Here is a 12,904-nt window from a genome sequence, read left to right on the forward strand (position 1 = left end):
GCAAGCATATTCTTTACTACTGAGCCACCTGGAAAGCCCCTTTTCTTACCATTATGGAAATTAGAGATTGAATGAAGAGAGGGTCATTTGTTGGATATTTCTATGTGAGCCATTATTGCTTTTGAGAGAAAGAATTGATGTCCTAGAAAGAAAGATGGAAAGTCCTAGAGTGGAAAAAAGAGGCCTGAGTTCATTGGCAGTTGTACTCATTGCAGTTTCCTAATGAAAAGTGTAATAAGGAAAAGTAAATTTAACACTTTAGCTTGCCAGACCCTGTTCTAAGTGTTTGCCAAGTGTTAAATCTCATGAATAGTTTGATGTTGTAAAAAAGATGTAAAATTCTAAGTTACTATGCTGGTTAAAGTTAATGTTAGGTATTCAAAGCTAATATAGTAAGTAAACATACAATAAAAAGTTACGTAACAGCTCACTGCAATGCATTTTTTATATCATGACTATATTTTCCATTGCCAGATTATGTGATTAACCAGAGAGTGGTGTGTTTGATATTGTGGTTGAACTCAAGGTAAATAATTAGGTTTCTTTGAGCTCTCAGATTCTGTGATTTTATGCAAAGGGTTAGGGTAGCAAATATACCACTACCAGCCTTTGTTTCCTTGAGGTTTGTTGCAGGCTGTTGATTTTCCTTTCTTTCCTTCGGATTTTCAGTCATTTACTCTTTCAGTTGTGGCAGGCGCTGTGCTAGGTCTTGGGGATATATAGGTTGGCAAAAAAGGCAGGTCTTTGTTCACCTGGAGCTTGTTTTATTGTGTGGGAAGAGAGGCAGTAAGCAGGTACAGCATGCGTTAAGTGAAAACTGAAACCAGGATTATGCATTAGGGAGTGAATAGAGGTGGAGCCTCCTACTTCGGCGTGCCGGTAGGGAAGACCTCTCAGAGGAGGTGACCTCTGCGTGAAACATGAAGGAGCTGAGCTGGCTAGAAGAATATGCAGGGAAATACGCAACTGAGCCTGAACCAGGGTCGAACTGAGGATAGAGGAAATTGTTTGGCTTCGAGGTATAGTTTAGAGGTTAAATTAAAACAAAACCAACTAGAATCTTCCAATGGGTTGAATGAGGCCCATCATTGAAGGAGAATCTAGGATGACTCAGTTTTTGGCTCGACCAGTTGGTGCCAACTTGTCTTGGTGCCATTTGCGCTCATGTGAAGTTACTATGTTGGAAATGGTACTTTCAGTTGTAGAATATGTTGGTAAAATCAACCAACCCTGGCTAAGCATCGAATACAAATAGGACAGTGCACTAAGCAGTATTGGTAAAAAGAGTTTCTTTTTCCATACTCTGATACTTACAGCCTTGTTGGGAAAATGGAAATACCGTACACAATTTAAAAAAAATGCATTTTCTTATGTATCAAATGTCCAAACTTACACTGTGTGTATGGACTGATTTTGCTGGGCACTGCTTTAGGCAACAGAATTACAGTAATTTTTAGTCTGGGCAAGGAGAATGGAGCTGGAGGAATCAAACTTCCTGATTTCAGATTATACTACAAAGCAACAGTCATCAAGACAGTATGGTACTGGCACAAAAACATAAATATATACCAATGGAACAAGATAGAAAGCCCAGAGATAAACCCATGCACCTACGGGTACCTTATTTATGACAAAGGAGACAAGAATATACAATGGGGCAAAGACAGCCTCTTCAATAAATGGCACTGGGAAAACTGCACAGCTGCATGTAAAAGAATGAAATTAGAACACTTCCTAATACCATGCTTCTGCTGCTGCTAAGTTACTTTAGTTGTGTCTGACTCTGCGCTGCCCCATAGATAGCAGCCCACAGGCTCCTCTGTCCCTGGAATTCTCCAGGCAAGATTACTGAAGTGGGTTGCCATTTCCTTCTCCAATGCATGAAAGTGAAAAGTGAAAGTGAAGTTGCTCAGTCATGTCTGACTCTTTGCAATCCCGTGGACTGAAGCCCACCAGGCTCCTCTGTCCATGGGATTTTCCAGGCAAGAGTACTGGAGTGGATTGCCATTTCCTTCTCCTTCTAACACCATACACAAAGATAAAATGGATTAAGGACCTAAATGTACGACCAGAAACTATAAAATTCTTAGAGGAAAACATAGGCAGAACACTCAATGACATAAAGCAAGATCCTCTATGACCCACTTCTAGAGTAACGGAAATAAAATCAAAAGTAAAGAAGTGGGACTTGATTAAAAGCTTTTGCACAGCAAAGGAAACTATAAGCAAGGTGAAAAGACAACCCTCAGAATGGGAGAAAATAATAATAAATGAAACAACTGACAAAGGTTTAATTTCCAAAATATACAAGCAACTCATACAACTCAATACAAGAAAAACAACCCAATCAAAAAGTGGGAGAAAGACCTAAACATACATTTCTGCAAAGAAGACATGTGAAGTGAAGTGAAAGTCACTCAGTCGTGTCCGACTCTTTGTGACCCCATGGATTATATAGTCCATGGAATTCTCCAGGCCAGAATACTGGAGTGGGTAGCCTTTCCCTTCTCCAGGGGATCTTCCCAACTCAGGGATCGAACTCAGGTCTCCTGCATTGCAGGGGGATTCTTTACCAGCTGAGCCACCAGGGAAGCCCAAAGAAGACATACAGATGTCTAAAAACACATGGAAAGAAGCTCAACATTGCTCATTATTAGAGAAATGTAAATCAAAACTGCAATGAGATATCATCTCACGCTGGTCAGAATGGCCCTTATCAAAAAGTCTATAAACAATAAATGCTGGAAAGGGTGTGGGGAAAAGGGAATGCTCTTGCATTGTTGGTGGGAATGGAAGATGGTATGGAGATTCCTTGAAAACTAGGAATAAAACCACCGTATGACCCAGCAATCAAACTCCTATGTATATACCCTGAGGAAACCAAAATTGGAAGAGACACATGTATCCCATTGTTCATTGCTACACTATTTACAATAGCTAGAACATGGAAGCAGCCTAGATGTCCATCGACAGATGAATGGATAAAGAGGTTGTGGTATATATACACAGTGGAATATTATGCACTCATAAAAAGGAATGCATTTGAGTCAGTTCTAATGAGGTGGATGATCCTAAAGCCTATTATACAAAGTGAAATGCATCAGAAAGAGAAAGATAAATACTGTATTCTAGCACATACATTGGAAGGACTGATGCTAAAGCTGAAACTGCAATACTTTGGCTACCTCATGCGACGAGTTGACTCACTGGAAAAGACTCTGATGCTGGGAAAGATTGGGGGCGGGAGGAGAAGGGGACGACCGAGAATGAGATGGCTGGATGGTATCACCGACTCTGTGGACATGAGTTTGAGTGAACTCAGGGAGTTGGTGGTGGATAGGGAGGCCTGGCGTGCTGTGATTCATGGGGTCGCAGAGAGTCGGACACGACTGAGCGACTGAACTGAACTGAACTGAGCACGTACATACAGAATCTAGAAAAATGGTACTGAAGAATTTATTTACAGGGAAGCAGTGGAGAAGCAGACATAGAGGATAGACTTATGGACGTAGGGAGAGGGGAGGAGAGGGTGAGATGTGTGGAGAGAGTGACGTGGAAACTTACATTATCATGTGTAAAATAGATAGCCAACAGGAATTGCTGTATGGCTCAGGAAACTCAAACAGGGGCTCTATATAAAACTGGAGGGGTGGGATGGGGAGGGGAGTGGGAGGGAGGTTCAAAAGGGAGGGGATATATGTATACCTATGGCTGCATGTTGAGGTTTGACAGCAAGCAGCAAAATTCTGTAAAGCAATTATCCTTCAATAAAAGATTAATTTAAAGAAAGTAGTTAAGAGGGAGAAACCCCAGTGGTCATTATAGTAAGTCATCAGAAAGTGCTGGGGGAATCAAGGCCTTATGGATTTGAATTTATGGGGTCACATTATTGTTGTCTTTTTATTAAGCACTTTAAGTTTGGCTGTGTTAGTACGTTTTACTCTTCTCTCAACCCTGTAAAGTAGATAGTTACTGTACCCATTCTCAGATAAAGAAATTGAAGCAAAAAGTGGTTGGCCAGTGTGACTCGTTAAGTATTGCCTGGGTGACAGAGTAAATGGTGGACCCATGACAGTAATTTCAGTGAGTCTGACCCGACTTTGTGCTCTGAATCAGTTTGGAGTTGAATGATTTGTTGGTAGAATTACTGAAAATAAAATTGAAACAGTCCTTTAAAGGTTAGACTTCGTGATATACCTTATTTCAGACCAAGGAAGTTGTTAAACATTTCCACTGAAGTGTCACCTTGTACCGTGGAGCCTGTGGTCCCACCTGGGACTGTCACACACAGTCAAACATTTTGAATTCTGCTTTCTTTTTTTGTTTCCTGTGCACTTGCGTTGTTATTTTATTGTGTAGCAGTCTTCAAGAGTTTACTATTATCCCCAGTTTATAGATTACATATTTCCTCAATGATTACTTCTTGTCAAAATTTTCAGTTGTCCTAATGTAGACTTTAAATTTTTTTTTGTCCTTTCCAATTCTTTCTTCATTAGCAGGCTAAAGCCTGCCTGACCTTATCTTCTGACATGTAGTTGTTTTCATTTATATGTAGAAGCCCATTAACTTGCATGCCCTTAGCATAGCTGAGCGGGGTTTGTATTTCTAAAAAGAACTAAAGACTGAAAGGAAAGCTGAGGAAAAGCAAAAAAAGAAAACAGCTAAATATAAATGACGTGGGTATAGTATTTTTCTCATATTTTTGGCCCCCTAATTCCGGTAGAAGCAGTTAAGAGCATTGATGAGGCTGAGGTCTCCTTAACTTGGTACACAGTAGCTGCAATGAATTGCCCCCTCTGGGATAGCTCAGTTCCTGGCTTGCTTCCCTCTCATCACTGCTTTTTTGCCCAAGGGGTTCCTGAGTGGCCCCCTGTGCCCACGAACGCCAGGGCAGTCTCCCAACTTCCTCAGTCTGAAATAATGTGTGTCACGAGGTCTGATCTTTAAAGGACTGCTTCAGTTTTAGTAATTCTGCCTACAAACCATTCAACTCCAAACTGATTAAGAGCACAAAGTCGGGTCAGACTCACTGAAATTAGCGTCGTGGGTCCACCATTTACTCTGTCGCCCAGGCAATACTTAACCAGTCACACTGGCCAACTGCTTTTTGCCTAAACTTCTTTATCTGAGAATGGGTACAGTAACAATATCTACTTCATAGGGTTGAGAGAAGAGTAAAACGTACTAACAGAGGTAAACTTTGCTCTTCTCCTGAACAAATGCAGGTTCCACAGATGGAACTGTGTCTGTTTTGATAGCCCTGAGGTACAGTGTTAGTTTCCTATTGCTACTGTGGCAAATTATCTGGCTTAAAAGGATAAATGTATCCTTTTCTGTTCTGGAGAATATAAATCTAAACTGGGTGGTCAGGGCTGGTTCCTTCTGGAGGCTCCAAAGAGAGAGTTTACTTTTCCTTGAATTTTGCAGTTTTCTAGAGGCTACATGGGCTTCCCAGGTGGCTCGGTGGTAGAGAATCCCACCTGCCAGTACAGGAGACCTGGGTTCGATCCCTGGGTCCGGAAGATCCTCTGGAGGAGGAAATGGCAACCCACTCCAGTATTCTTGCCTGGAGAATCCCATGGACAGAGGAGCCTGGTGGGCTATAGTTTCAAAAAGTCAGGCATGACTGAAGTGGCTTAGCACACACACATTGTACACCCTGTCATAGCTCCAAAGTGTAATTCTTCTTGTCTATGTTATATAGATCGTTTTGCAGTGAATTAACCCTCAACTACTGGTCCCAGTGAAATGTCCACGATATACATCTACCCTATTGATGACTGTTCTGCCTTGTGTTCAGCGTTGATCCTGGCAGAGGTCAACAAGGTTGGCATTCACGCAGTAAAACCTGAGTGAGTGGTTGAGGAAGAGAGCACATGTACGTTAGAAGTAGGAGGAAGCATAGATTCTGATCACGTTCCAAGTGATGGTGTTGAGAAGAAGGTCAGCGGGAATCCAGTCTGCACGTTCTCGTCTGACAGATGAAGACACTGAAGCCAAGGTGAGCTTTGCCTGGAGTCCTGCCACCCACAGCGGCCTCACAGACTCCTGCTTCCTCACGCAAGGCAGACACCTGGGTTCTCTTGGAGGGCTTTGTGGTGGAGACTTTCGGTAAGGTAAAATCCAAAGAGAAAAATCTCTGATATTTAAATCTTGAATTTGTGAAAATACAGGAAGCTAAAAATAAACAGAAACAGCCTAGTTGTGTAAGGTTAGAGAAACACGGGAAAGAGAAAAACACCCATTTTCTGGGTGGTCTCCAAAAGTAAAGTAAGTGAAAGGACAGAGGAAAACTCACTTTGCATAAATGTTAATAAAAGAGCAGCTTTTGTGGAATAAGGTGTTTTGTTGATCAGCTTAGAAGGTGACTCTCGTGAGGAAGTCTTAAGGGGTTTTTGTGCACCAGCTAAAATTCTGCCTGTAGGTGTTTGTTTATGATTCCTGGTGGCTGGTGAAAGCTAGCCTGGAAACATGACCAGAGGGAAATAGTCACCACTGATGCCTGCCCTGTGTGCTGTCTCTTTTCTGTTGGGTTCACACGTTCACCCTCTACAAATGACTGAAGTTTTGTATTTCTTGGTGTTATTACAGATTCAGGTTTTGGTTGGTTTTTGTGATTGTAACAGCTTCAGTTAGTTCAGCAAATGTTTATTAAGCAGCTGCAGTCATTAGGCTCTGGGGCTGTTGCCAGAGACAGAAGGGAGAGTGACAGAGCAGTCACTAGAGGGGTCTCATGGTTTGTAGTTCAGCCCTCCACTAAGTCTGCAAGGTGGCGGTTATTGTCCTTGAGGAAACTGATTGTGAGGAAGGTTATATCCCAAGAAGGGAATCAATCAGAATCTGAACTCAGATCTTTCCATATACCTTTTTCACGAAAAAAGACCGGAAATTATTTTTCTGCATACTGATAAAATGCCGTATCCATGCTCATTTCCATTAGTATAGACACATACATATACACAGTCTTTCATAAAGTTACTTTACAGAAATAAGAAAAGAGTAAACTCATTTCATCATCTACCATTTCAGCAGTTGCTTATAGAGATCCCTCTAAGTAACCTGCTTTGGCTCTAATATTTTTAATCACATGTTCTATAAGGGCGATATGACGTGATTTTCACTTGATTGGGGCTTGTTTTACACACTTATCCACTAAATGTTTATTGCCAAGATCTGTACCAGCTATTTGGAATGCAGTAGTGAACAAAATAGAAATTCTGGCCCTTACTTAGGTTGCATTTTAGTGACGGGAGTCAGGACAGAAAATTGACAATGAAAAATTAGAAACATTTTATACTGTGCTAAAATGTTGAAAGTCCTTGAAAAAAAAGAAAAAGTAGAGCTGGGTATTGTTGACTTGGTGGGGTGTGTGGGTGTGTGGATGGATGTTATTCTGAATAGGTGATTGGTCCAGGTCATCCTAAGCAGGGGAAATATGGGCAGTGACTTAAACGATGGGAGGGAAGGAGCTAAACACTGCTAGAGGAAGAAAGGCAGCAGTTAGAGCAGAGGCCCTAAGATGAGAGTTTGCTTGCTTTGTTCAGGGAATAAGGAGAGCAGTGAGGCTGGAGTGGTCTTGTCAGGGGGCTGGGTATTAGGAGAGAAGGCAAGAGAGACCGTGAAGGGCCTTTCAGGCTACTGTGAAGCCGTTGGCTCTACTTTGAGTGGAATAGGAAGCCATGGCAGGGTTTTAGGCCAAGGAGGGACATGACCTGACTTGAGTTTATCAAGGATTGCTCTGACTGCTGTGTTGAGAATAGTTGGCCTCAGAGTACACTGGGAGACTTGTTAGTATTCTTCTGCAGTAATCCATGTGAGAGGTGATGGTGGTTTAGACGAAGATGGTGGCAATGTTGGCAGTGTAGTTTGAAGAGAGAATGTGCTGATGAGATAAGTGGAAGAAAGGCAAGGATCAAAGATGATTCCAAGGATTTTAGCCTGAGAAATTGGGAGGATTGGATTGTCAGCCAGCAACTGAGATGGGGAAGATTTTTTTGCAGCAGATTTGAAGGGGGGAGATCTGGAATTTGGTTTAAGCCATGTTGATTTTGACCAGTTTATTAGATAACAGGTATCAAAAAGGCAGTGAGATAACAGCTACCAGCAGTTCCTCCTTCCCATCCTTTATAACATCATTTTCGTCTGTTTTATGTGTTACAAAGCTTACATTACACTTTTATTCTTTTCCCTTTATACCATCAATTATCTTTTAGAGCAATTAAAAAATAAGGCATATTGTGTTATTTACCTTTATTTTGGTTTCTGGAGCTCATCATTTCTTTGTTTTGAAAGGTATCCTGTTCCTTATGTGAGAGCCATATCCTTTGAATATTTTTTGTATCACAAGTCTAATGGCAATGAGTTTTCTCAGTTTTTGTTTTCTGGAAAAAGTATTGCATTTGTGTTTGAAAGATACCTTCTCCAGATTGACAGGTTTTTTTTTTTCTTTCTCATTATATTAAAGATATTACTTGTTCTTTTTTTGACTTACAACTTTTCTGGAAAGTTTGCTTTCCAGAGGTTATAACATATAATTGTTATGTTCTTCACACATTCTCTTTTTTTCCCCCTCTGCTTTCAAGATTTTTCTAGTTTTCTTTGGCTTTTAGCAGTTTGAATATGATGTGTTTAAAATAAAAAAAAAAACTTGCTTCTTTTATGTGTAGTTTGATGTCTTTTATCATTTTTGGAAGATTCTTAGCCATTTTCTCTTCAAATATTACTTCTGGCCCAAACTTCCTTTCTTCTTCTGGGACTCCAATTGCGTGCATGTCAGACCAGTTGATGATATTGTCTCACAGCTCTTACATATTTTGTTCTGCTTTATTTTTCCTATTTTCCCACTCTGTGTTTCATTTTAATAGGTAATTTCTATTGCCTTCAAGTTTATTGCTTCTTTTCTCAGTGTGTCATGTTACCTGGTGATTCTGTCAAAGGAATTCATGTTTGAAACCATGTTTTTTATTTCTAGCATTTCCACTGGATTCCCTTTTGTAGTGTCCGTGTCTTAGTTGAAATCTACTGTATTCTTGCATGTTATCTGCCTTTTCTAGTAGATTCTTTAATAAATTAATCATAGTCACTGTTAAAGTGCTTGTCTGATAGTTCTAACGTCTGTGTCATTTCTGCATCTGATTCTGCTGCTTGCTTTGCTTCTTCACGATGGGCTGTATTTTTTCTCCTTGCTTCCTTTTATGGTTTTTTTTTCCTCTCTTTTTTTATTGAAGGATAATTGCTTTACAGTATTGTGTTGGCCTCTGCTATACAGCAGCATGAATCATGCACAAGTATACATGTCCCCTCCTCCTTGAACCTCCCTCCCACATGCCACCCTAATTCCACTCCTGGGTGGTCACAGAGCCCTGGTTTGAGCTCCCTGTGTCACACAGCAAAGTCCCATTTGCTATCTGTTTTACATATGGTAATGTGTGTTTCTATGCTATTCTTTTTTAAAAAATTAATTTATTTTATTTTTATTTTTAAATTTTTGTGTATGGTGTTAGGGAGTGTTCTAGTTTCATTCTTTTACAAGTGGTTGACCAGTTTTCCCAGCACCACTTGTTAAAGAGATTGTCTTTTCTCCATTGAATATTCTTGCCTCCCTTGTCAAAGATAAGGTGTCCATAGGTGCATGGATTTATATCTGGGCTTTCTATTTTGTTCCGTTGATCTATATTTCTGTCTTTATGCCAGTACCATACTGTCTTGATGACTGTGGCTTTGTGCAATCCAGAAAATTGCAGAGGAAGGTAAAAACTTCCTAACTCATTCTATGAGGCCACCATCACCCTAATACCAAAACCTGACAAAGATGCCACAAAGAAAGAGAGCTTCAGGCCAATATCACTGATGAACATACATGCAAAAATCCTTAACAAAATTCTAGCAATCAGGATCCAACAACACATTTAAAAGATCATACATCATGACCAAGTGGGCTTTATCCCAGGGATGCAAGGATTCTTCAATATCCGCAAATCAATCAATGTAATACACCACATTAGCAAATTGAAAAATAAAAACCATATGATTATTTCAATAGATGCAGAGAAAACCTTTGACAAAATTCAACATCCATTTATGATCAAAACCCTCCAGCAGGCGGGAATAGAAGGAACATTCCTCAACGTAATAAAAGCTATATATGACAAACCCACAGCAAACATTATCCTCAATGGTGAAAAATTGAAAGTGTTTCCCCTAAAGTCAGGAACAAGACAAGGGTGCCCACTCTCACCACTACTATTCAGCATAGTTTTGGAAGTTTTGGCCACAGCAATCAGAGCAGAAAAAGACATAAAAGGAATTCAAAGTGGAAAAGAAGAAGTAAAACTCTCACTGTTTGCAGATGACATGATCCTATACACAGAAAACCCTAAAGACTCTACCAGAAAATTACTAGAGCTGATCAATGAATATAGTAAAGTTGCAGGATATAAAATCAACACACAGAAATCCCTTGCATTCCTATACACTAATAATGAGAAAATAGAGAAATTAGGGAAACAATTCCATTCACTGTTGCAACGAAAACCATAAAATAGGAATATATTTACCTAAAGAAACAAAAGACCTATATATAGAAGACTATAAAACATTGGTGAAAGAAATCAGAGAGGACAGTAATAGATGGAGAAATATACCATGTTCATGGATTGGAAGAATAAATATTGTGAAAATGAATATATTACCCAAAGTAATTTATAAGTTCAATGCAATCCCTGTCAAGCTAGCAATGGTATTTTTCACAGAGTTAGAACAAATAATTTCACAATTTGTATGGAAATACAAAAAACCTCGCATAGCCAAAGCAATCTTGAGAAAGAAGAATGGAACTGGGGGAATCAACCTGCCAGACTTCAGGCTGTACTAAAAAATTAATTTATTTTAATTGGAGGATAAATATTTTACAGTACTGTGATATTTTTGCCATAGATCAACATGAATCAGCCATAGATACACATGTGTTCCCCTCCCCGATCCTGAACCCCCCCACAGACACCTCCCTCCCCACACTGTCCCTCTCGGTTGTCACAGAGCACTGGCTTCATGCTTTGAACTATCACTGGTCATCTCTTTTACATATGGTGATGTGTATGTTTCAATGTTATTCTCTCAAATCATCCCACCCTCTCCTTCCCCCTCGTGTGTCCCCAGGCCTGTTCTCTATGTCTGCGTCTCCATTGCTGCCCTGCAAATAGGTTCATCAGTACCATCTTTCTAGATTCCATATGCTGCTGCTACTGCTGCTGCTGCTAAGTCACTTCAGTCGTGTCCGACTCTGTGTGACCCCATAGACGGAAGCCCACCATGCTCCCCCTTCCCTGGGATTCTCCAGGCAAGAACACTGGAGTGGGTTGCCATTTCCTTCTCCAATGTGTGAAAGTGAAAAGTGAAAGTGAAGTCGCTCAGTCGTGTCCGACCCTTAGTGACCCCACGGACTGCAGCCCACCAGGCTCCTCCATCCATGGGATTTTCCAGGCAAGGGTACTGGAGTGGCTTGCCATTGCCTTCTCCGAGATTCCATATATGTGCTTTAATATACAATATTGGGCTTTCTTTTTCTGATTTACTTCACTGTGTATAATAGACTCTAGGTTCATCCACCTCATTAGAAATGACTGATGCATTCATTTCTTGTAGCTGAGTAATATTCCATTGTATATATGTACCACAGATTCTGTATCCATTCATCTGTTGATGGACATCTAGGTTGTTTTTGTGTCCTCAGTTCAGTCCAGTCGTTCAGTCGTGTCCGACTCTTTATGACCCCATGGACTGCAGCACGCCTCGCTTCCCTGTCCATCACCAACTCCCAGAGCTTACTCAAACTCATGTCCATCGAGTTGGTGATGCCATTCAACTATCTCATCCTCTATCGTCCCCTTCTCCTCCTGCCCTCAATCTTTCCCAGCACAGGGGTCATTTCCAATGAGTCAGTTTTTGCATCATGTGGCCAAAGTATTGGAGCTTCAGCATCAGTCCTTCCAGGGAACATTTAGGCCTGATTTCCTCTAAGATTGACTGGTTTGATCTCCGTGCTGTCCAAGGGACTCTCAAGAGCCATCTCCTATGTCCTAGCTATCGTAGAAAGAACCGCGGTGAGCAGTGGGCTACGTGTGTCTCTTTCTGTTACGGTTTTCTCAGTGTTTGTGCCCAGTAGTTCTTCTCAGTGTTTATGCCCATAAACCTAGTTTATGCCAGGTTTCCTCAGTGTTTATGCCCACTGTTTATGCCCTCTTCTTAATATCTTCTGCTTCTGTTAGGTCCATACCAAAAAAGATCTTCACGACCAAGATAATCACGATGGTGTGATCACTCACCTAGAGCCAGACATGCTGGAATGTGAAGTCAAGTGGGCCTTAGAAAGCATCACTACGAACAAAGCTAGTGGAGGTGATGGAATTCCAGTTGAGGTATTTCAAATCCTGAAAGATGATGCTGTGAAAGTGCTGCACTCAATATGCCAGCAAATTTGGAAAACTCAGCAGTGGCCACAGGACTGGAAAAGGTCAGTTTTCATTCCAATCCCAAAGAAAGGCAATGCCAAAAATGCTCAAACTACCGCACAATTGCACTCATCTCACACGCTAGTAAAGTCATGCTCAAAATTCTCCAAGCCAGGCTTCAGCAATACGTGAACCATGAACTTCCAGATGTTCAAGTAGGTTTTAGAAAAGGCAGAGGCACCAGAGATCAAATTGCCGACATCCGCTGGATCATGGAGAAAGCAAGAGAGTTCCAGAAAAACATCTATTTCTGCTTCATTGACTATGCGAAAGCCTTTGACTGTGTGGATCACAATAAACTGTGGAAAATTCTTCAAGAGATGGGAATCCCAGACCACCTGACCTGCCTCTTGAGAAACCTGTGTGCAGGTCAGGAAGCAACAGTTAGAACTGGA

At 40.9% G+C, this 12,904-nt stretch overlaps 1 protein-coding gene across 7 annotated transcripts in view; it reads left to right on the top strand.

The window, feature by feature from the left end:
- PRDM5 (PR/SET domain 5) overlaps positions 1-12,904 on the top strand; it is a 278,236-nt gene that overhangs the window by 7,284 nt on the left and 258,048 nt on the right. The window contains exon 1 of one of the 7 annotated variants that reach the window (XM_088836146.1): positions 3,697-6,001. The exons of the other annotated variants lie outside the window; for them this stretch is intronic. Coding sequence (XP_088692272.1) covers positions 5,927-6,001 — 75 coding nt within the window. The 5' untranslated portion in view covers positions 3,697-5,926. Of the gene's footprint in view, positions 1-3,696; positions 6,002-12,904 lie in introns of those variants that run through there. 7 annotated transcript variants of the gene reach the window in all.

The sequence above is a fragment of the Moschus berezovskii genome, chromosome 5 (genome assembly GCF_049115385.1).
Source record: "Moschus berezovskii isolate FMDL1 chromosome 5, NW_MosBer_1.0, whole genome shotgun sequence".
NCBI lineage: Eukaryota > Metazoa > Chordata > Mammalia > Artiodactyla > Moschidae > Moschus > Moschus berezovskii.